Source organism: Semicossyphus pulcher, unplaced genomic scaffold (genome assembly GCF_022749685.1).
Source record: "Semicossyphus pulcher isolate SPU_LCO1_2020_fin unplaced genomic scaffold, fSemPul1.0.p SCAF_9, whole genome shotgun sequence".
Taxonomy (NCBI): Eukaryota; Metazoa; Chordata; class Actinopteri; order Labriformes; family Labridae; genus Semicossyphus; species Semicossyphus pulcher.
Window position 1 is genome coordinate 14,624,685 of NW_027211770.1, and position 25,204 is coordinate 14,649,888.

The 25,204-nt window shown below is 40.9% G+C and overlaps 2 protein-coding genes across 2 annotated transcripts in view; both read left to right on the forward strand.

Annotated features, from left to right (window-relative positions):
* Positions 1-772: 772 nt before the first annotated feature.
* zfat (zinc finger and AT hook domain containing) lies at positions 773-16,733 on the forward strand. Its single transcript, XM_069656161.1, has 24 exons — positions 773-903; positions 3,108-3,275; positions 3,533-3,652; positions 4,495-4,620; positions 4,813-4,926; positions 5,106-5,228; positions 5,335-5,408; positions 5,780-5,868; positions 6,026-6,103; positions 7,516-7,664; positions 9,895-9,986; positions 10,172-10,320; positions 10,402-11,296; positions 11,417-11,543; positions 11,652-11,884; positions 12,261-12,342; positions 13,150-13,269; positions 14,144-14,317; positions 14,502-14,590; positions 14,976-15,114; positions 15,311-15,417; positions 15,955-16,042; positions 16,239-16,336; positions 16,414-16,733. Exons 1-24 carry the CDS (start codon positions 885-887, stop codon positions 16,612-16,614), a joined length of 3,654 nt encoding a protein of 1,217 aa, XP_069512262.1. The 5' UTR covers positions 773-884; the 3' UTR covers positions 16,615-16,733.
* Positions 16,734-17,457: 724 nt separating this feature from the next.
* Positions 17,458-25,204, forward strand: part of mtbp (MDM2 binding protein) — a 31,959-nt gene continuing 24,212 nt past the window's right edge. The window contains exons 1-7 of the mRNA XM_069656937.1: positions 17,458-17,524; positions 17,976-18,059; positions 18,156-18,229; positions 19,277-19,413; positions 19,805-19,863; positions 20,809-20,953; positions 21,422-21,536. Coding sequence (XP_069513038.1) covers positions 17,458-17,524; positions 17,976-18,059; positions 18,156-18,229; positions 19,277-19,413; positions 19,805-19,863; positions 20,809-20,953; positions 21,422-21,536 — 681 coding nt within the window. The remainder of the gene's footprint in view (positions 17,525-17,975; positions 18,060-18,155; positions 18,230-19,276; positions 19,414-19,804; positions 19,864-20,808; positions 20,954-21,421; positions 21,537-25,204) is intronic.

Below are 25,204 nucleotides of genomic sequence, written 5' to 3' on the forward strand. Positions count from 1 at the left end.
AACAAAAAATCAATAAAATGCAATTATAGTCAAGCTTTCCTATAATTCCTTTATCCAATTTATTGCCTGCCTGACCTTGCACTGTTGTAAACTTTGTCAGAAGGAGGACTAAGGCCTTAAATGAAAATTCAACGTTCTCAGGTCACCACCTAGAGGATTCTCTGTGTTCCCACACTCTCACATATGGTGACTCAGGTTTAGTGAGCTTATACTATGTACAATTATAAGCTATCCAGGAAGTAGTTAGTTGTAAAATATTTTAGTTTTTTTTTTCTCTCCAAATTTTGAATCGGTTGCACAAGGAACATTTTGAAGACACCAAAGGTAAAAGATAAATAGGAACTGATCTCCCCATAATCAACAGCTTTAAACTGAGTCCTGTCTATTTTATAACTCTACTGAATTCTACAATTTTCCTTTTTAACTTGTTACAGTCTATATACCCCACTTAACAACCTATAACCACCATACATTTTACATTAGAGCTAGTATAACTGATCATGCTCACAGTTTGTTTTAAAAGACTAGAAAAACACTGATAGGGCCTGTTTACACAATGGACAGCAATTAAAAAAAGAAACAAAGTAATCCATGACCATTCTTGAGGAAACCTAAACTCACAACAATGCTTCAGTCCCCCCCTCAGCCGCAGTAATAGTACAGTCCTCCCGCCATAGGGGGGCGCTGCTCTGCCTGCTACAGTATCACTCGGACCTGTCTGCTTCCGCTGGTTGGAAGGACTAGTGTGGCAGATTCGACAGAAATTTCTATGTACATAATGTAAAATAAGGCTCTAAATTCAAATTTAGTGGTTGTATTCACGTGTAAGCTTAGTTAAATACAAAGATAAATTAGTATTGTTTTGTTGTTTGGACGCTGGAGACATGGATGGACAAAAAGCAAGTAAGCATTTCGGCTAGCTTCAACTCGAAAATGTTTGTCAGGTCTTCATGTTAGTTTGAGCCTAACAAAATAAACAGACGAGTGTAGCCTAAAACGAGTCCCTCCACTGGGTTTTAGAGTTGTTTTTTATTTTTTATTTCCTTTTAATACGCACTGTGGACATAATTTACAGGCTGCTTGCAAGGCTAAAAGGCTTGAAGTGTTTGCTACTTAAGGCTTAAGTGTCAGTGGACCCAGGTTAACCCTCAAGATGAATGATGCGTCTCTGATAGTTAGGGGTTATAAATAATGAAAGTTTCAGACATCACGAAGTTGTTTGGATAAATGCACATCTTAATTGAGAAGGAAATACCTAAACGAGCACTAAATTTAAACTAACCCATATTTTATTAGTCCTCTTATATTCATAATTATGGTGATTCAATTTCACTAAAAAGTAAAGCAATATAGTATAACTCTATTAAGGAAAATGAACAAGCTCAAGATAACTGTGTAAAAGACCGCGATGAAGCTAGTTTGAAGTCGGATATTCGACAGAAATTCACTTAGGCGCCAGCGACGCTTCCTCACTCAGCCTCCCCCATAGAGGTAGAGGGAGGACGGTTAGCTGAACTCCGAGCCCTCGCACCTAACAGGCAGAGCCTGACTTAGGGACCATCAATAAATTACTGTTAAATGGACACATAACTGATATTTGTATGATACATCCATGACTTGCCCAAATAAAAATTAGGATTAAAAATACAAATAAATTGGGTAAATGTTGCCCACTAATTTTGAATGCTTAAGTGTTATTCATGTATTTATTAGAAATATTTTTTTTATAAAGAATACGTTTTTTTTTTGCCAGTAGCTTTGATATAATGTGTCAAATGGTTCAAAATCAATAACAGGAATTCATGAAAAAACAATGTCAATGTCTAAAATCAATTTCACAATCCAAAACATTAGAGAACAGGTTTATTAGAAAATATTAATGTAAAATATTAGCAGCATGACATGACATGGAAGCTATTGAAAAAAACCCATAACATTTTCCATATAAGTAGACACACCTCATTTGCTTTTTTCTAATGTCTTATATATCCAAGTGAGTATTAACATCTGACATTGATCTGAAGACTCTAGGTCACATGACATGGAAGGTATTGAAAATCCCCCAATAATTTTTCCATTAAAATTTTGATATGAAACAGAATTTTTTTCTTAGAAAATGTTCATGTAAAACAGAAAAAGCAATAAAATCCAACATAATGAGGTCTGTCCTATTTGTCCAAGTGAGTATTAACATCTGAAATTGATTTAAGGACAATAGGCCACATGATATCAAAGCTATTGGCAAGCATTTAAAACTAGTGGGCAACATTTACCCAATTTAGTTGTATTTTTTTATCAAAATTTGTATATGGGCAAGTCATGGATGTATTATAAAAATATAATTTTTTGTGTACATTTAACAGAATTTTATTGATGGTCCCTAAGTCAGGCCCTGCCTGTTAAGTGCGAGGGCTCGGCGTTCAGCTAACCGTCCTCCCTTCACCAACTCTTGGAGAAGCAGAGTTAGAAAGTCCTATGTTATAAATTAGCATCAATACAAATTACATCCACTTAAAAAATATTGATATTCAATATCCACCCAGTGGGGGTCTGAGATTCCTTTACCAACATAAAAAAATAAAGTAATCTTTCTATTATCTGCTTCCTAGGCCAACAAACACACATGCAATCCTCTATACCATATCATTAAACAACATATAAACAGCAAAATGTTGGACACCCCTCATGTTAAATGTTAAAATCAACATTGAAATCCACAGAAACAACAAAAAACCCCCAGACAAACCAAAGTTAACAAGATATAACAATTTTCTGTACGTAGTGTAACACTTGAACAGAATTTTCCCTGTTTAGTGTCTTCTTTGTAGGTAGAGTCACGTTTTGCTTCTTTACATTTTAGGCAGTTTTAAAGATTAAGATTGAACTATTGTGACATGAGTTGAAGAAGTTTACATTTATTTGTCATTGAGATGTGAAGGTATGGAGTCTGTAATATTAGGATGAAGAAATAGGATAAAATGACTCCAAATAACAACATTGTCTCTGCTCTTTTGAAGCAGGCAAATTCTGTCATCTCTCTTGCTAACTTTGTACTCTTTTTGTTCCTCTGTGCTTCATGGCCCGCCATCTTCTCCCTGCCTCTCCAGCTGGTTCTGTGTTTATGTGTCGGCTGTGCAACCTTTTCTCTCCCAGTCGCTCTCAGCTACTGGCCCATTGCTCCCAGCTGCACCCCCAGCAGGAGCCTTCTGATGACATCATCGTTGCACTGCAGCCCCTTGTAGGAGAGCCCGTGGAGACACCGTCAGGTCAGATAGGTGTGTCATTGCCAGGATTACTATCACACAATCTTGTAAAAAATTGTATTGTATGTATAAAGATTGTATTTCATAATCATTATCACTACTGGAGTATATTTTGACTAAATTAGTTATTCAGGCTTTTGCTACAGAAAGTTTGATTGTTGCTTGTTGGACTGTCACTCTTCTGATTTTGGTCTCTAATGGGTATTTGTTAATATACAATAAACCAAGTCTTATCTTCTAACCTTCTCTGTTGTCTTGTTGGCTCCCAGAGAGCCCTGTGAAGCGGAAACGAGGACGACCAAAAGGCTCTAAGAACAAGACTCATTCAGATTTGAAGGAGGGAAATTCGGAGGAAAAAGAGGGAGACACACAAAGCAGCACAAAAGAAGGTAGAACTTTTTTCTATCCCATAATTCTTTCATATTTACAGCAGAAGACAGGATTAGTATAAATATCACCTAACTGGTTGAGTGACAATAAACCAACAGTACAATTGACATGTGTGTATACATATAATCAAAGAATGAATGCAGGCTTTATTTCGAACATGTGAAAATAATACAGCAAAAAACCCAATATCAACTGAACATGTCCAAAAAGGAGTAGGAAGAAGCATAAGCTTATTTAATCCTACCCGTTCTCCCCTACTCAGTAATTAGTAGTCATCAGCTGACTTCCTACGTATACGCTGATTAATAATATATATATTTGTAAATGTGTCACACAAACTGCACTCTGCGATAAAGACCACCATAGACTCCGACTAGTTAACTCCTCTCAGGCAAACATGTTAACTAGTGTGCAAAATGCAACAAAATCCTGAGTCCTGGTTTGATGGCATTTTTTATTTTGAACTTAAGAGCCAATAGAAAACCTCAATGCACACTTCTTACCATAGTTATAGTTAGCCTCACTAGTTAACTAGTTAATGTCTTCCACTAGTATAATATGTGGATATTTTGGCCCTTACTAGTTAACATGTCAGAGCTTTAGCTGCCGACTAGTCAACTAGTACGGCTTTCAGCGTTCATCTAGTGAACTAGTGCTGTCAAAGAGTATAGTGGTATAGGGGACAGACACTTGATATCAAGGATATTGAATAAATGCTCAAAAGGCTTCCCATAGTTATTGATAAGATGTGTTGACATTGAAGATTAGAGTGGGTGATTTTTGTCACTATGCCACACAAACTGCACTCTGCAATCTGACTATTTGTGTTTTGTTCTGCTAGCTGAAAGTACTGACGGCATTTTGGGGCTGGAATGTAGAAACTGTCGTCGCTCATTCAGCAACAGACGACAGATACTCAAACACATCTGCCTGAGGGAAGAGGAAGAGGAGGACAGAGAGGACAATGGTGAGGAGTGAAACAGTATGAGTACATGCAAAAGGTGCCAAAGACGCATATAAAGTTGGCGTGGCTGGAGAGACCGTGTTGGGAAATATACTTAATATAATTCCACATCACTCTGATAAAACTATATCTGAGCGACTTCATGCATTTTCCTTGATTATTTTGGTGATTCTGAATTGTAGACATAATTTTCAGGGAGCGTCAGTGGTGGAGCAGGAGTGGAGGGTTCTGAGAGTTTGGATCCAGGGGGAGGAATTCCAAACCAGACGCAACAAAACTCAGAAAGACCAAAACCTGCAAGAAAAAAGGGTAAGTTTAAGAAAAGATGATGGTTTCTTCACAATAATTATTACAAAAAGAGAGAACCTTTTCGCTGCTTCACAAAAAAAAAACTACTGCAATTGTTATCTGTGATGAGTTCTGAAAGCAAAGATTTTAACGGCTGTATGATGGTAGCTGTCTGAACCTTCCTTATTCTCTGCTTGTAGCCTTGGTCAGTTTGAGAGTCCCGAGAGCCAACCGAAGCCGCATCTCCAAAGAGGGAGGCCAGTCAACAGGAAGAAAGAAGTCTGTCATCAGTGTTGCTCTGACAGAAGATGAAACTCTGCCAGGTTGGTCATAAAGAGCTTGCTTTTGCTCTAGTTACATTTTTAATAACAGGACATTTAACTGTTATAGAAAACATATTCATAAGATGTGTTGCCTTTTATTTAATAGGTGTTACTAAAATGGTTCCAGTAGAGGAGAGCTTAGCAGAAACAGAGCCTGCAGCCATTCAAGCTGACCTTCAGGTAAGAATACACAAGAAGATAAACTTATATTTCCTCATTTATGTGTTGTGTTATCCAGCCAAGCCCACTGTTAGGGTATTATTTGCGCAGGTTTTGAGATATCTGATTTTTATACCCCCACTCCAACGTAATGAAAATGCGTAGAATTTCATTTGCGCTGCTAAAAAAATAATACACTCATCAGCAACATCTCTTTTCTTGTAATGTAAATAGTTTTACCTCTTAGGCATTTCAACTGAATTTCAAACCTTCTGTGACACAATTAAGTGTGTCTTTTTAAAATATATTTTTATGTAATTTTATTTAATTTATATTAATTAATCTCTAAATTTTGAAATGGTTAATTTATTCTTTTTTTTCTGGGCCATCAGGCGTCTGCAGCCCTCCAGAGTCAGTCACAAGACCTCACAAATGAAGCCACTGCCTGTGAAGGCAACGCTAAAACAGATCAGGAAACAAGGTAATTACATGAAGAAGGTCATAACTAGATGTCAGCTGTCAGGCTTTATATAGAAGCTGACATTGAGAGTTGACTTATCTGCATGTATACATTTTGTTGTTAAGGTTGGTGCTAGGTTTTCTCTCAGTAGTCTGACCCTTTTGTTTTTTTATTCCAGTTCTAACCCGACCTTCACAACAACAACCACAACCAGCAGAGGCATCCAGGAATATTCTATAAAGCAAAATGCTCCAAAGTACCGTATGAGTTTATTTATTTGGATATTTGAATGTTGATTTCATTTATAGAACCTGTAATTAAATAAGGTTATATTGTAACAATCTGACAGAAAAAAATCTGGTTTTTTTATATATATATTTTATGAATAGTTAGAAGTTATTTAGTTTGTTTGCTTATGGCTAAAGTTGTTATATGTGCAGCTTTCAGCCAGTCAAAGAAGATCATCTAATTTATGAGTAACATCAGCAACTGCAAGGATCAACTGTGAAATAGGGATGCACGATATGATCAGCAGATGTTATCGGTATCTGCAGATAATGGCTTGAAAATGGCATTTCAGCATCGGCAGATATGTCATTTTTATGCCGATATTTTCCGCCAGTAAAATGTTAATTATGCCTAAACGCTCTATGATTCCCTAAAAAGCTTGACGTAATGCTACGACATTAAAGTCGAGCTGCGACGGCATTTCGAGAGTATCTAGCTTCCGTATCGTGACGTGTTTTCCGAGTGAAACAGGACGTGCAGGCGGGACATATCATTAGAGGGATTTGATTTGATCGTTGATAAGTGGGCGTAGACAGACGTTCTCCACAGCGCAGTAGCTAGCTAACTGACCGAACGTTCTTGGGGCTCTGCGGCTAAATGTTGCAGATTGATTGGTTGAAATTGTTTGGTGCTAACTTACGTAAGCACACGTGAAATTTAGTTTTACCAGAAGATAAAAATGATCAGAATTTGATATAAGAATATGAAGAAATTGATTTTCTGTATTTTCTTGGCCTATATTGTCAAATAGATGCACAATATTACCGAGGATGTGATCTAAAAGGATTAAAAAGACATTTTTCATTTCACCTCGACTTTAACTGGGCGCGAATGTACGTGCACTACTTATCAACAACAAACACCCCGAAAATACACTCGCAGCCAAAGACGACGCTAACGGAGTGTAACATTAACATCAGTGCAAAACTAACTGACATATTTATGGACGCACACACGATAATAAGAGTCTATCGGCGATCACTGATGTCTCTGTAGCAGGTGCAGTAAACATGTCCGGGCGTGTCCCCCTCACGGCCATGTTTCGGGGGGATGCTGCATTCAGGTGCGCTCAGAAACGTGAGCGATCAGACATTTGACCTTTTGTACAACGCCTCTTCTGTCAAGCGTGAAGAAGTGTGCAAGATGTCTGTGGTATGGCAGTTTTTGGCCATTACAATAAGAGTAGACATAATATCAATTCCACTACAGAGACTTGATGTTCTCTGCAATTAGGTGGAAAAAAACATGTGCCTAATATATCAGTATTGAAATCGGCAAAAAGGGTTGGAAAATGTCGGCATATTGGATATCGGTAAAAAATCCAATATTGTGCATCCCTATTGTTAAATGTAATCTTGTCACTCTCTCTCTCTCTCCAAGTTTACACCAGAGCCAGCTGAAGATCTTCGCCTGCGAGTTCTGTAATAAGATCTTTAAATTCAGACACTCACTAGTCGCCCACCTCAGGACGCACACCCAGGAGAAACCCTTCCAGTGTCCACACTGTGACTACGCATCAGCCATCAAAGGTAGATCCAGGCTGAGGTATCTTTTGGCTTAACTGCTTCTTTAAATATGTAATCAAGTTCTTGAAAGTGAATGAAAAGGACTATTTGTAAAGAGGATGGGGAGTGGGACGCAGTTGCAGACAAGGGGTGCCTTAAAGTCGGAAACACAAAAGCACAAAGCCCTCTCCCATTAGATGGGCATTTCTTAGGAGAGATACACAAAAGGCTGGGTTTAGAAAAGACCTACCCAGCACCAACAAACTACACTCTAAGAGAAGCCAGAACTGCTGAGCAAATCACACAGACAGGTTCTTGTGGTGCTTCTGCAGACACACACCCCTACACAACACGAGTAAATGCTGAATGAACCTCTCAATACCTCTGAGGGTGAGATAATGAGTAAGCACAGAGCACTGGAACCCAAGGGTGTATATATATATAGGCTCTCCACACCTGGTCTTAATCAGGGGCAATTAGAGAGACACACACCTGAACCTACACTGAGCGGATTTCCCTCAAGTCCTGTCCTCGACTCCTCTCCTCGCATCTTAGTCCCTCCCACCAGAGATGCGAGCGGAGGAGGCGAGGAAGAGACACGAGGAGAGAGGCTAGTCGAGGCAACAGACATTTAACAACATGAGACATCCCTGCTTCACAGCCATCATTTAAAAGCGACGTCAATTTAATATGATGTGTGCATCATCTGTTACAGCCTGCTGTTTTTATGATCTCTGTCAGCAGAACAGTGTTTATGATTAGTTACTTTTTATTCAATTCACAACGTGGCATAATGTCACGCGAATCTACGGTTGTCATACATGTTTATATTTTAATTTAACACACACACACACAAATAAGAGGTAAATTTATTATAATCCTCAAGCATAACTACATGGCACCAACAATCATGCCCACAGATATAAACTGTCCAGTGTCCGTTTTATGCACGCACGTGAGCATACAGCCGTGTGATCCAGCAGCAACAATAAGTAAACATTTACAGCCGACCTTTCATTGATGGTCATCACACAGAACTTTAATAAATATGAGATCCTGTCCGGACCTGACGGCGTGTCTGCAGATTTAAATAATTAATGAGTTACCTGCTGTGCCTCGCGAGTAAATGTTATGTTTCGTTTCTGCTCAAAAACAGTCAATACGTTAGCAACAGGCTGTGGAAACTTAAAATAAAAAGTCCAGGCCTACACCAGTCCTAATTTTGTTGGGGGCAATTTGTCTTCTGGTTTTGATGAAGAATAGCAACGTGTGGACATGCTGTGGGTTAGTCTGGTTCGCACTCTGTTAAATGTGAGACACGCCATGGAGAATACCTGCTCAGACAGAACAGGTGTCCCAGGAGCAGAGATATGCAACAAAAGGCTCCCGCCGTGGTTTGTATATTCCAGCTGTGTTTCACGCCTCTTTTTACGTCACAATGTCGAAAAGACTTCCGCAAAGGATACACCGGCGTATCCTCACTCATAGCTCCTCCGGCAAGCCTCCTCGATCCTCTCTCCTCGAGATGCATTTTATGAATTGAGACATCCTTCAAGATGGCGTGCTGAGATCGATTTCTGGGTCACAGGCAGGAGGACCGAGGAGCGAGGAGATGAGGAGGCGCAAAATAGAGAAATGAGAAAGGCCTTATATGTGTCCCTCACACTATTATAATATACAGCTCTGGGAAAAATTAAGAGACCACTGCATGTTTTCCTCCAGTTGTAGGTTTGTGTTTGAATAAAAGGAACTTTTCGACCTTTCGTAAACAACATGTCTCCTGTCTGCCAAGTTTTTAATAACAGCTTTCATGCATTTTGGCATGCTCTCCACCAGTCTTTCACATTGCTGTTGGGTGACCTTATGCTACTCTGCACAAAGATTCAAGCAGCTTTGATCAATCGCTTGTGACCTTCCATCTCCCTCTTGATCACATTCAGGGGGATTTCAGTGGGGTTCAGATCTGGATTGGGCTGGCCATGACATGAAGGGAGAGAGAGATGCTGATTTAAGGAGCATTTGGAGTGGTCTCTTATTTTTTCCCTTAGCTGTATAAGGCTGGGTAAGTCTGTGATGCTCCCAAAGAGAGATGAAAAAAAAAAGAATACAAAGTTACAGGAAGTATATGAATAAGTGTGAAACTTTCAGACGGCTGGAGTAACTTCTGCAATCATTAAAAAAAGGTTACGAATGATTTAATACTCCTCTTAAAGCTGTTACTTACTTGTCTTCTCATTAAATTTTCCCTTCAAAGCCAACCTGAATGTTCACCTGAGGAAGCACACAGGAGAGAAGTTCAGCTGTCAGCACTGTCCCTTCACCTGCCTCAGCCCAGGACACCTCAAGGTGTTGTTATTCTTTTATTGCTGTCGTTGATATTAGTAGATATTATTCATATATATTATTAGATACTAGTATTAGTTTGTTGTTGCTGTATTTTTGTATTTGCTCGTTCTGGTTTTTCTGTTGTGATTCAGGTTTAGGATGGTTTGTATCTATTATCAAGGTGAAGCTGCTCTGTAATCCTGCAGGTCCACATAGAGCGAGTCCATATGAAGGTGAAGCAGCACTGCAGCTTCTGTGAGAAGAAATACTCAGATGTGAAGAACCTGCTGCAACACATGGAGAAACAACATAACCTGAAAGACCCTGCTGTTCAACAGAGTTACCAACAGCTCAGGTTTGTGTACAATATTTTAGCTTCCTATCAGTCTGATTAATCTTAACCATCTCACACACCGTCCCTGCTAATTGCCCCCAGATTAAAGACTCGTCAGGGCCTCAGACAGCTCCTCTACCACTGCTCCACCTGTAACCGACGCTTTAAGAACCAGCTGGAACGGGAGCGCCACCTCTTGGTCCACGGGCCTCAGCGTCCCTTCGCCTGCCTCCTCTGTGACCATGCTGCAACCAAGATGGCCCGCCTCGCTGCCCACGTCAGGAAGCATCTCTTCCTGTACCTGTGTTCTGCGTGTGGCGGGAAGTTTGTGAGCTCTCAGAGGCTGAAGAGTCACCTGGAGGAGACTCACCCTGAGCTGGACCAGGAGCAGGCCTTCACCGACAGCATCAACAACAGCTTCTGTCTGTCGCAGCCCGGAGGCGACAAGTGGGGGGATGAGGAGAGGGAAGATACAGAGGAGGGGACGAAGGGCGAGGAGAGGATAGAGCAGGAAGAAGAGGATGAGCGGAGGCGAGAGGAGGATAGAGGAGATGGTGTAACGGGGGAGGAGTGGCAAAATGGGGAAGTAGCAGCGAGTGAAGGTAGGGAGCAAGAAGAGGAGGAGCAAGCTAAACTTCAGAGTGAATGTGCAGAAGGGGAGCAGGTGATAGAGGAAGCGACGGGTAAGGATGAAGAATTACACAATGGAGGTTTACTGCCAGAACAGATCCATCAAGTGATTTCTATGGAAACGATAACTCCTTCTGGCGGAGAGGATGAAGCAACAGCTGTGGAGAAGTCACACCGCAACACATCAGACCCATGCACCCCTGCAGCTGAGCACAACATGCAGGCTGTTTTACCACCAGAGAGCATTCACACGCCTCATGTGCAGGGCAGGACTGAAGAAAACACACACCCAGCTGATGAGAACACACGCACATCTTCATCATCAGCACCTCCAGAGGAAGACACACAAACATCACCATCAGAAAAGGTGAATAAACGACATGTACTGCACCTGAGGAGGACAACAGTGTCAGCAAGGAGAGATCATGACTGATTAATATGCAGATTATTTTCTTCATTATTCACTCAGTCTGTTTCCTGTTTGCAGGAGGCCAATGTTTTCCCTGAGAGTGCGTTCCAGCAGGTGTTCTCATCCCTTCCAAAGACTCAGCTTAACATCGAGGCGTTCCAACGACTCAGGAAAATTTACGGCGAACTGGAATGTCCATACTGTGGTGAGACGAAGAGATTTGGCTGGTTTCTTTTATGTATCTATTACTATGAATCTCCTTACCTCTTAAAATATGTGTTATATAGTCTTTTTTTGTTTTTCTGCTGCACAGGTAAACTGTTCATGTACAAAGTCCACTATAACGTCCATGTACGCACACACACCAAGGAGCACTCGCATTACTGTTCAAAGTGCAGCTACTCGTCCATCACCAAAAGCTCTTTAAAGCGGCACCAGATCCAGAAGCACAGCGACATGCTGCTGCCCTGTTCCAACCCCGGCTGTAAATACACAACGCCTGACAAATACAAACTGCAGGCACATTTGAAAACGCACAAGGAAAAGGTAACACACACATTTGTTTTTGATAGACTGTTTATTCTTAGTACCATTTCTGATCTTCTTATGATATTTTCAAACTTGCCAGGTGGCATGTTTGAGGTTATATTTATGCATCCAACCTTCCACCCAGCACTCCTACCCAAGTTAGAGTGCATAAATCCACCTAGACTACCTGAGGGCAAATAATCCTTTGCTTTTTCTTCGGAGAAGACTTTAATTTATGTTTTTTGGCCTCAGAGAGACTATACATGTGTAGATTTTGATCCATGTTCTTGATGACAGCATTCAGGAAACCTTTAATTTGTGAAACATTTACCCTTGATTCTCTCGGTGAGTTTAGTTGGATGTCTTCATGTCTGTGTCTTGTGGTTCTTCACAGAAGAAGAGTGTGACCTGTCCTGTCTGCCAGCAGAGCTATCCAGAGCACCGACTAAAACATCACATCAAAACATCCCACCCTGGTAAAGAACCCACAAATACACCAATCAGCCATAACATTATGACCACCTGCCTAATATTGTGTAGCCCCCCCTTCTGCCACTAAAACAGCCTTGACCTGTCAAGGCATGGACTCCACTCGACCTCTGAAAGTGTGCTGAGGTATCTGGCACCACCTTCTTCCATTGCTCCATGGTCCAGTTCTGATGCTCAAGGTGCCAATTGTAGGCGCTTTCGGCGGCGGACAGGGGTCGGCATGGGCACCCTGACTCGTCTGCGGCTATGCAGCCCCATACCCAACAAACTGCGATACACTGTGTGTTCTGACACCTTTCTATCAGAACCAGCATTCACTTTTTCAGCAGTTTGAGTTACAGTAGCTCTTCTGTTGGATCGGACCACACGGGCCAGCCTTCGCTCCAATGAGCCTTGGCTGCCCATGACCCTGTCCACCCCGCAAGAGCTGCAGTTTTGGAGATGCTCTGACACAGTCGTCTAGTCGTCACAATTTGGCCGCTCTACATTCTAAAGTCGCTTACATTCTTGCGCTTGCCCATTTTCGCTGCGTCCAACACATCAACTTCAGGGAGAAAATGCTCACTTGCTGCCGAACACATCCCACTCACTGAAAGGTGCCATTGTAATACGATAATCAATGTTACTCACTCGATCTGTCAGTGGTCATAATGTTATGGCTGAACTGTGTATATCTATTGACATAAACAAAACACACACCACTTGTTAATATTAATAGTGTAAGTACTATATTAGGGATTAGGGATTTAATTTCCAGTGTGTGTGTGTGTGTGTTTGTCTGTCTGTGTGCACAGACACACTCACTGCGCAGGGTAAAGGCCTGATGGTGCAGCGCGCAGACAAGTGCCCCTACTGTGACTCCTACTTTGTGAAGAACAGCAGCGACTTTCAGCGGCACATCTGGGCCCACGAAGGTGTGATGTTCCTCTACATTTAACACACAAAAAAACACACATGCACAAGTAAAAAAAAAAAAAAAAAACACACCTGGGCCCATGCACAATAACTCACTGCCTGATTAGTGTGCGGTCTAAACCTCCATCTGTGTCTCTTCCTCCTGGCTTCTCTCCAGGAGGATGGAGCAGACTGAAAACACACCACAGATGCTATTGAGGGAAAATCTGCCTTTTGGTCAAGTTTCTGGTGAAATAATGAGAATGATGCTTCTGGCATTTTCTCAAACATAAAAAAATATGAAATCTGGCAATTAAGATTAGTATTAAGTTACTGTTTTTCTCTTTCAGTGGTCTCCACATGAGAGAGCCTGCTGAAATTATTTAATATATAAACCATGTCTACAACAGCTGTAATGTACGTTGTTTTGTCCCAAGAAAGTGAATTGTTAGTCGTACTCCTCCCTCCTTCAGTTCTACATTAGCCCTCCCTCACCTTGGTGAAATGTTGCCTTAAAGTCACATCTGTCCTGAGGCTGAGGCAGCTGGCAGACATGAGTCCAGCACAGGTGTTCATGAAGGTCTCAGTGAATCCATCCAAAATAAACCTTGCATGGCGTATGCTCTTTGTATTTCCAGCTGTGTAACCTGGCTGATTTTCTTCCTGCAACTGTCCTTGTCATTTCTTAGTACAGTTCCCAGCTGGCTACATCCATACAGATAAAAAATATTATTATTATAATTATTTCACTGTAGTTTTGTAGCTTTGTCTTATTTTATTTAACAGTAGTCCTTTTGTAGCATTTTGTTCCTACATTTATTGTTAATTACTTGTCTCTGCTGAACTGCTGGTGATCTTTTATGTGTCTTTGCTCCTGTGTGTCCATGTGTGCAGGTGTGAAGCCTTACGTCTGCACCGTGTGTGACTACACAAGCCGGAGCAGGAGTAACTTGAAAACTCACATGAATCGACACAACACAGAGAGAAGTCACCTCTGTGATCTGTGCGGCAAAAAGTTCAAATCTAAAGTTACGCTGAAAAGCCACAGACTGAGCCACACCGACGAAGGTCTGTACGCTCTGCTCCGTCACCGATGTTTAATGTAATACCGTGGCTCTCACTGCTGATCCATAGTTTATTTATTTGTCTATCTATTTTATCATTGATTATGTACTTTGTGTCACAAGAGGGCTGACAGACTGTCACAAATCTGAGGAAGTGAAAAGGTAATAATGATTGTGTGTTTGCTCAGGGAAACGGTTCCAATGTTCGGAGTGCGACTTCACCTCGGTCTTTAAACCTTCTTTGCTCAGACACATGGAGCAGCACGCTGAGTTTAAGGTCAGAAAACACACACACACACACGCACACACACACACACACACACGCACACACACACACACACACACAAACACACACATCTGTAAAACTTGCATCCTCAGAGTACAATTTCTTTGTGAAATGTTAAAGATCCAACAGGAGTATTTTATTATTTATGCAGGATAAAATCTTTCTATTAGAGGGCATTGTTCAAGATAGTAAACATTAGACATATGAAGCTCCCTTTGCTTTTGTTTTGCCACTATCTCGCCCAAAAGTAAACAACGCTCCTGCCATGATGAGCTTTTGTTTCAAATTAATTTCAGATTAGTTTCAGATTCTCTCAAATGATAATTCAAATAATTAATTTCCACTAAATTGTTTGTGTTTTTGTTTATCTATGCAGCCTTTTCGCTGCGCTCACTGCCACTACTCCTGCAACATTGCTGGTCCTCTGAAGCGACACTACAAGCTGAAACACCCGGATCAGAAATATCAAAATGCCGGACCTGGACAGCCTGACTCAGATGCTCTCAAACAACAAGGTCTGTTCATGTTACAAGGAATAAGGATACAAGGAACTGTAATAGTACAGCGCTAGCTGTAATAAACATAGGCAATAACAAGTGCCCTTGTGTAGCAAATGTTACTGTCAGGCAAAATAAGACCTCTGCGATGTGTACAAAACAAAAACATGCGTTCAGAATGAACTTAAACGTCTTTCTTTGTGCATGTGTTTAGGTGGAATGAAGTGTCCTGAATGTGAATATGTTTACGGCACAAAGTGGGAGCTGAACCGCCACCTGAAGAGCAAACACAGCCTGAAAGTAGTGGAACAAACCTGGGAGGTAAACAACATACACAAACACAGAATAGATACAGTAAAAAAGGAAAGACAGAAGAGACATGCTCCTGACGTCCCCCGCAGCATCAGATGAAAGTTTTTACTTTGTACTAAAAATATTTCAATATCTAGTTGATGGATTCACTCCTAATTTGATGCAGATGCTTCTGGTCCCAGAGGATGAATGTTATGCTCTTTTGGTACATATATGACTTTGCCTCAAGCACCATCAATATGTCAAAATGACTACTGAGGCTTATGACCTAATATATGCACAACTAATAATAATCCAATTTATTTCATAACTATGCCTGCTGAAGTTCAGCATGAAGACATGAGACATTATTAGCGTGCTAATATTAGCATGAAGCTCAAGTAGAGTCACACAAAGTTTGACAGAACACTTCATCATCTTGTTTTCTTTATTAACAATCATACTTCTGAATTAGAAACAGGAATTACAGAAGCAGGAATTACACAGAAAAAAACATTATTATCACAATAATACAATCTGTTCTATATTATATGTATAAATGTCCAGGTGGGGGAGACAGTAGAGGCCCAGTTTGTGACTGTGGAGGGTGAAGAGCAGCTGATAGAAACACCTGTAGCAGCCCTGCAGGACAACGGTAACATCAACAGTGATACATTTACAACAGATACCTGAGTCACACAAAAACCCCCTCATAAAATCTTTTAAAAATATAACTTGCCAGATAAATGGGGGAAGTTGTTATTTCTATTCCTATTTATGCCGTAATGTATCTGTTTTTTTAGTACAATATTAAACAACCATTAAAATAAATGTGTTTCATTTGTGTTTAGTTGACATCCAGCAGATCACTGAATTCAGTTCAGAGACTCACGACGCCGTCACCTCCATGGTCGCCATGGCTCCAGGCACTGTTACCGTTGTACAACAGGTAAACAACATCGCATCACTTACTCGGGAGGTCCTGAGTGGTTACAGCGTAATACTGATGTTGAGTTGTGGTTGTAGTTGCAGGTGGCTGATGACCAGGAAGTCAGTGACTGCAGCAACCAGCTGATGGTGGTGAACGCAGATGGGGGTCTAACTGGTGAGCAGGTGATGGTGGTGGAGGACGCAAACGGCCTGGAGGCTCTGACAGTCCTCACTCAGGGAGACAACACCCACCACTATATCGTCTATGTACAGGAGCACACTGTGGAAATCAATTAGCACTGCTAGCATCTCAACCTGAGACTGTTGATCAGTTAATATCAGGGGATGAGTTTCCAAAAGTGAAGTAAAATAAAATGGTCACTTTTTTTTGGTCACTTTGTAATTATGTACACTTGGTTGTGTAACTATGTAATATTTTGTACTTCCAAAGTATATTTAAAAAGAATCCCTGTCCTTCAAAGCTTGTTGCACTGGAATGGCTTCATTTTCTAGAAAACATATCCTAATGTTGTTGATTTAAGTTGCCCAAAATGTTTTGTGTTGGCACTAACACTCTTTCAATAAAAATTTAAAAAGTTAGATACAAACTACCACAGACTTTTAAAATGTCTGACAAAACATGACATGAAACACTATTTGCAACATAATTCTTAAGTATTTCAAAAACATAATATTTTTTGAAGTAAATCAAGCTTAAAAATTTCCAGCATAACCAGCATAAAGGGGAGTGGGACCTAAAAATGTTATTTTTATTGAGCTATGATTGACATATTAAGATGTGGTGCCACAAAGAATGCATTCTTTAATGTTCTTTATATTGTATTGGAAGGAAAGAGAGATTAATTTAACAATTTGGATGTTTGCACCATTTGATCAGAGAAAGACAGACATGCACTTTGATTGTGACGGTTGTAGGTCTATCCTGTAGTTCCGTCTTTGTCCACTAGGGGGCGGCGGCGCACTTTGTAGTCTGTTACAAACCGCCAACTCCTGGTACAGATAACAGAAGAAGAAAACACGGTGGGAAATTTGACAGTGCGCGAAAGGCAGTCGTTCACAATTGACTCAGGTTTTACTACAAGGACATTTTAACCGGGCTTTTACTTATGTTTACACGACATGGACCGCTACGTATTGGTCATATCCTTTTGCCCAGCTGTTGAGGACCTGGCAGAAGACTTTAAATGTAAGTTTTTATTCTATTTGAAGCAGTTAATTCCTAATTCGTCAACTCTGCTAACGTCAACGGTGCTAAACCGAGTTGAATTAGCTAGTGGTTTAAAATGTGTCCTCTTTACACTTTGGCTGTACATATCCAGATATCTTAACGCTGTTTGTGTGCGGTTTGTCCGGTGGAGCAGACATTATTAAGTTAATTAAGTCACGTATGTTTGGCTTATTAACATGCCAATAACCCCGTCAAAACAATTCTAAAGTTACAGTAAGAAGATGCATTGTGCTTAAAGCTGATTACTGACAAGGCTTTGGCAGATATTAGATTTTAGCAGCTTAAAGGGCTTTTTCAGTACATGTAAATAGATTGATGATGGGCTAAACACACTGGGTGCTATTTACATGTTTAATACTAAATAAACCTGTAGTCTTGTGATGAAGTGTGACAGCTCATTTGTCCACAGGTCTGGAGCCAGTGAAGCAGGTATATGACAGACTTGTGGACATCTCAACTCGGGAAACAGGGAGAGGAACCTCTGCGTTTACAGGTAAAATAATTTATGAGCTATGAGCATGATTTTCACACAGGAACTATTTTATTCCACATATTTTGCTTACCTCCTTTCCTCTCGTTGTTTTCCCAGCTTGCTCTCTGAGTGGCAGCCCATCAGCTCAGAGGTGGTACTTTGCTGTTCAAGCTTGCCAAGGAGTAACACAGGTTAGACATTTGGAAAATTCAAGAAAGTCATGTGCCCCTGACTTGTGACTTAAAGCATTTCATTCAAGACCAACAGCTCCTGAAAAGTAAAAGAATAGAAGAGTTAAAAGCACTTCTTTTCAGTTATCTTAGTACAAGAAACCAAAAAATCAAGTTTCAATGTTTTTTTATAGAAGTTACCAAAGACTTTGTATCATGCCAACAACATACTGGCCCAATCACAATCTCCACCCTAAAGCCTAAGCACTGAACACTGAGAGTTTGAGAACTGCATAAAAATTAGGAATGGGACACACTATCATGGCATCACACGTTGCCTGGAAACCAGATACTCCAGCATGTATAGATAGAGATGTGTAGATAAGATAAGCTATATTTGACATACTATCAAAAGTCAGAAAAGCATTAATGTTAATCATTTGCAAATGTTTAATTGTTGTCACTTACAGATAAATGGATTTGGTGTTCCCGTCACCATCCATACTCGCATTGTTTACATTTGTTCAACTTTATTGAATACTACTTCAATGTATGAACATTTGTTTACATTTAGTGGGGGGCTGAACAATCACGTTTGTATACGTCATCAAGTTCATTATGAACTCTGGGTAAGTCCCGCAGGGAAGTCTGCGAGAAGTCTGCAGATATGTGTCCTCACAGAAAGTCTGTAATTTGGTGTTGAAAAGTCAGCATCAGAGCACTCACGCAATAGGTGATTTGACAGTGGGACAGCACTAAGCACTCACACACTTCCCGTGAACGCTCCTCAAAGTCTGTGAGTGTGGAGATTGGGATTGGGCCCCTGTACCCAATCACATCTGTCTTCTGAATTCCATTTGTCTGTTTTCTTTCAATGACATGTTTAGTCCACTTGTTTGCTGACCAGCTGCTCTCATGTGAAAGACACTGTTAGAAGTCCATATTGATTTTTATCCTATTGAATCCTATAAAGGGAAAGGCATAAGGATTATAAACACCCAAGCTGTTGATACAGGGATAAATGAAAGCTTGAATTAATACTAAACATTTACATCACCTGGTTTGTAGTTTTGCAGCTCAGACTGGGAAGAGCTGGGGACAGGCCATCACAAAACTGACAGCGAGGAGGAGACGCCTACTGCTGTGGAGTCATGTCTCAGCTTTCTGAGTAATCAGGATTCACAGGAGCAGCCAGCACTGACAGAGTGAGCGACACATGATATCTTTTGTTCTTTATTTGAAAAAGTATGATTGGTTTCTGCTCAGTGTTGCAGGTGTGTGCCTGATATATCTCAGTGAGTTCATTATTTGTTGATAGTTGATATTAAATTTTAAACTGTCATCATTGATGGTACAGAGTGCTCCCCTTTGATAAGTTTATGTAAGAACAATAGTTTATAATTTATCCCTTTTTTACAAGTGGGTTACAGTTGTATATTTTTGCTAATATACAGGTAAAAAAAGAAATAAAAAAGGGTGCTTAAAGACGAAAATAAGTTATATTTTATGCCTTCAAGGATCATATTCCAAGTGTATCATTTTATCCTTTGGGTCTGCAGGTCTTTCTGATCTGATCTGATTGTTTTTTCTGAACAGGCTGTTAGAGGAGGCTGCAGAAGGACTGCATCTCCTGTCAGACAAGCTGCCACCTCCAGGTACTGTTGACCAATCACTTCCTTTGTGCACAGTACCTTTTGTTTAAGCTGCTGATTTTATAACTTTAATTCCCGAAGATGTTATCTTGATGCTCAGTAAGGCTGTCAATGTTTTGAAACATTTTGTCAGAATTATTCAAAACATGAAATGTACCCAATTAATTTGAAGGCACACTTATTCCATCTATGTTTTTTTTTTAAATACAAAATCCTTCCATGCAGTACTTCTCAGAGGATTTTGGGTGTTACGACTGTCTATACAGGACAGCTCGAGCACCCCAGCTTCCTTTTTTTTTTTTTTTTTTTTTTTAATGAGGAAAACAACAAATGTCTACTAACTGATGGGGCAGCGGAGCAAGAAGTTATTTTATTGCACGAAACAATGTCTCAAGTTGGAGTTTTGTCTTTGCCAAAAGCTTCCAGTAATGAGGGATAAAAACCTGTTTATTGAAGCCAAACTCGTCAGCTGTGTGACAAAGATCCAGTCCAAATTCAAGCAATTACTTTTTGAAAATCCGCCTGCTGCTGCAGCCTCGTAGAAAAGGTTGCCTAGTTTACTTCAAACATATGCACTCACCACTGGGAAGATGGGATTCTTCTGCTCTGACTACTTCTCAGCCAGTCTGCCTCCTGAAGCCATATTTCACTTAAAGAGCATTTCTTAGCTCACCTCCTCCACAAGTTCACGAACGGCAACCCTCCATCGAGAGCTGCCCCGAGGACCTGGAGTCAGTTCTGGCTTCACACTTTCCCTGCAAAGATCTTGATATTTAGACTTGCACGCAGGCAATTTTACCTACTTATTAAAAACGCTGTGTCAGTGGAGCAACCAGCTTAGTTCATTGACCCCTCATGAGGATGCATGATATGTACTTTAAAAAGAGGAAGAGAGGAAATATCTAATGAATTCCTCTATGATTTGTCCCATTTCTTGTCCCCCCTTAGGTAAAGCCTTGTTGGATGTGCTGGTGTTGGGTTCTGCAGAGCAATCCCCTCCTATTAAAGACCTGCTGCCTCTGCTGGGAGCCCTCAAACACATGTCCTGTTGGCACGCTGCGAAGACAACGCTAGTCACGCAGCACACTAATGGGTGAGGAGATAAATACACATTTATTAAGTTTGTACAAACCAAACGATGAAGACGCCTTGAGATACATCTAATATGCAAACATAATAACACAAGGACCTTCCATATGTCATTGTATTAACAGGAAACCTGTACATTCACATGATGGAGTGTAGGTGTGCAAACACATGCACATTTTTTAACTTCACTGAAGTATGCTTTAGCATTAAAAACAGATGAGAAGGCAGTTCGAAATGCAGCAGTACTGTGTGAATTTACACATTATTGTTTGTGCAATGCTCCCAGTCCGCCACCAGGGGGTCTTATAAGCGTAAATATGAGCAGGAGTCGCTTACAGTAATGGATGAATAGTTTAAAACATTTCTGCAGAAGCACTCATTTCAATTCAGGCAAAAATATCTGCATCATCATCTGCATAAAAATCCTCTCTGCTGGTCAACTAAATCATCTTTTTTTTTTTTCCTCACCCAGCTGGCAGAAAGCAGCGTCCTACCTGAGTGCCAGCCTGGTGGCCCCTGCTGACCTAGAGAGCTGCATCAGCCATCGAGAGCTGTGGAGGGGCGGCCTGGTTATCAGAGAGAAGAAGGTAATGACCACTGAAATGTTGAAGCGAGCGTGCGGAAGAAACATCAGGATGCAGTACTTTTTGCATAATTTATTTTACTTTTGTTTTCTTCAATTTCTGTAGAAAGATGAAAAAGGAGGTGGAGAAAAACGTAACTCACTTGAACTGATACAATGCAGAGCAGGAGAACACAATGTAATGGTTAGGAGCAGAGGAGAGAGGGGACAAGGAGGCTTATTAAAGTGGGTGGGTCTTTGTGTGGACAATATGTGCGTACCTCAGTTCAGAGTCCTGCAGATAAATGTGTACGTGGGTGACTGTTTTGTTCGTCAAGAAAACGTAGTTCTTGTATGGACCTGAGTAAACTTTTGAAGTAATTTTAGTAGTTGTGATTAAAGCGGGAATGAAAGATGAAGGGTGTATGTGAGGTCCAACGTATTTCTTCTAAACAACTCTCTGTCTGTGTGTGGGTACTGTAGAGTTAATGAGAAAAAGCTGCATCCTTTTGAACTTGCTTGCCCTGAACTTTTTATTATGAGCAGTTTTCTCTGTTGGCTGGAGCACACAGCCCGCATGGTTCACTGAGTGATGGCAGAGAAAACAGTCTTTCCTTTTACAACCTTCCGAACCAAGGGTAACAACGGGTCAGGCCAATCATGCCTCCCTGTTTGTTCCTTTATCTTCTATAAAATAACTCCGCTCTGCACACGTAGACTGTATACAACACAAGAGCATAGAGTATGTTTTGCAAATATCTTTTAAATTGATTTGAGTGGATGTCTTTCTCTGCTGATGAATGAATCTGAAGTTGTTACTACAAGCTGCTCAGGGGTCACGGGAAATAGCTCTGCCTTGCTCCTGGCACGGCCCTGCTCTGACTCTGACTCCTGGCTGGACGTCTTCTAGACTAGGGCCTCTCAACCTCTTCAACAAAAGGATGGACAAGCTGGAAAAGAGTGGTCTCAGGGTTGTTGGCTGAATGGGCTTGAGGGTTGAGGGTTGAGGGGTTAGAACTGGCAGATCTTGCTCTTAAAGATCCTCTTCGAATAACATTTTCTGTCTGATGATTGCTCTACCTCGATTCTACTCATAGGGCTGTGACGGTGACTGCAATACCGCAGTTATGTGAAGCCAACCGCGGAGTGGACCAGGTGTCCGTCATCACCGCTTTTTTATTTTTAAACATAGACCCAGTGATGTTGCTCGGTATGCGTCCAGCGTCTCTGGAGCATTAAAATTTAAAGGCATGCAGTAAACTCACGATCTCTACGTCCTAGGAACGCACCTCATCTTTCCACGCAGAACAATACAAAGTGAACAACAAAGTCGTTTTAAAAATCACAGTAATCAGCAAAAGAAACCTGGCTGTCAGAGAACCGCTGTTTCAACCCTCTGCACGTCTAATCGGGCAGACGAGCCCGTGTGCAGTCTTGCGACATGCTTGTTTAGCCGCTACAACAACAACTAGCCCGTCACCACAGATTTCATTTCAACAAATAAGGATACGAACTTAGACCCCGTTCAGACCTGGTATTAACATGAGGTTTTCGTGATCGGATCACATACGGAGGTGGTCTGGGACGCATTTATCCACATACATACACACACATACGAGCAGGAGCTATAACCCGCGTGCAGATCATAGTTTATAATAATGCAGCACGGGGAGGAGACTGATGCTTCATAACGTGGATCTGTGTTATAATCGTGCGGATCTTTCTGTCTGCCTGTCTGTCTGTCACTGTTACCAGCGACTCCAGTCTGCTGTGTATCATATGATAAACACAGAGCTGTGGAGGAGCATCAGGCTTCATGATCAAACTAAGTTTTATATCACGTCGTCACTCTAGTCCACGATCACCCGCTGATGAAGTCAGCATCATGTTAGGGATAAAGCTAATGCACATTGAAACAGCCACTGAATGATATTTCATTAGTTTAATATTTAAAATATGATTGAAGTGAGGTTCAGCCAAGAGCCTGTTCTGCCTGAGCCGCGCCTTTGAATGATGTTCTGGTGTTTTATTTTTAACTGCTTCCATGTACGTTTTTCTCCGGCTGGATAGCTCCTAAATCAATATAAATTTTAGTTTTGGGTCGTGATTAAGTATTAAATAAATAGACCAGTTCAAACTTGTGAATTTACTCGGGGCTCCATTAATGCTGGCTTTTTGTAGTCAGCGTGCACGCACTTAACTCCGGCTGAACCTACTCAGAGTTGGTTGAACTAACTCTGATCAGCTGTTCTGGAACCGAAAACTCAGAGTTTCCTATCTCAGAGTAGATCAACTCAGAGTTCAGGGTTAGACTCAGAGTTTGTTGAACCTTCTTTGTGAAACGGACCCCAGGTCTGAACAGCCTCTTAGTAGCGATTGTAAACTCATAATTCCACCGCTCATGCTGTGTTCACTCATGTCAATGATGTTTTTCTGTCTGGGAGATTGTGTAGCTAAATAAACAAAACGGCAGCAGGCTGGGGCGGCGGTTAACCGACAAACAGCAAGGGGGCGTTAGTGTTTCACAGCGGTTAGAAAAATTCAGAACGGTCACAGCCCTTTTTACTAGAGTAGACTACTCTCCAAAAAAGTCCACTCTCAGAGTTTGTTTCCACATCAGACTTGCTGCAATTTCTGCTCCAACACCTTGTGAAAGTTCTTTCCCAAAGAGTGAAGGTTGTTAACGCAGCAAATTTGAGCCCATTATTTTTGGAAGCGATGTTAAAGAGTAATTGTTCTAATGTCCGGCTGGCCGTGTAGTGCACTTTATTTCCTGCTCCCCTGCAGCTCCACACACTGCCTTTTAGTGTCGACGTGAATAGGCTGAGGTGAGTTGACAGCATTTTTAGTTAAGACTCTGGAGATTACTTTACACCCACTTGTACTTCTTTCTCATTAAGCAGGAGCTCTGGCAGGAGCAGCAGTTTTCTGTCTCTGGACAGAATTGGCCAATTTTGTGCTATTCTTCTTCAGCAAACTGTTTCGCTGCAGTTTCCCCTTATGTCTCATACTTTAGGGGCTTTAAATTGGCTGAGAATTGCAGTTGCCCTCTACACATTGATCAGGCTGTATCTAAAAATAAATAATGTCCTCGTGTTAAATAAAAGGTTTGACTTTTAAAGATCAACCCTTTTTATGAAAAGGAAACAGCCTTGTTTTAAAAGGGTTTAATGCCTGAGAGATTGGTCGCATTTGTTCCTTTCCTGCCAATTTTTTATGATTGAACATTTCTGATATGTAAGTGTAGCATGAAGGGGCTACAGCCTCAAGTGCAACAAAGGTTATGGTTTGACAATAAATGACACTTTAACGTTGATAAATTTGCCACGATTCAAACACATTTAAACAATTAGTTTTTTTATCACAAATGTTCATTCAAACAAATATAAGCCAATAGCAAGTTAGCAAATTATTAAAAAACTCTTTTATTGTTTCAAAAATCGACCATCAATCACACCATAATCGAAGCAGTTGGATTATCATCCTAGTCCATCTGGTGATGCTCCAGCATGCCCGACAATAGTCTTCTCCACTCATCCCTCTGTGTGTCCTTAACTCAGAGTCTGCTTAACCTTCGGCAAACATGCAGCTTCTCCTTAAATAAAGTGACCTTTGCTAAGTTGTTTTCTTCAGAAGCGAGTGGGCTCCAGCAGTCATTCAGTAAAAGCTTCACAGTTGGAGAGCGCTGGAACA

Coding starts and splice junctions, on each gene's coding strand:
- zfat (XM_069656161.1), top strand. Junction 11,544..11,651: donor ACTGGAATGTCCATACTGTG/GTGAGACGAAGA, acceptor TCTGCTGCACAG/GTAAACTGTTCATGTACAAA. Junction 15,418..15,954: donor TAGTGGAACAAACCTGGGAG/GTAAACAACATA, acceptor ATAAATGTCCAG/GTGGGGGAGACAGTAGAGGC.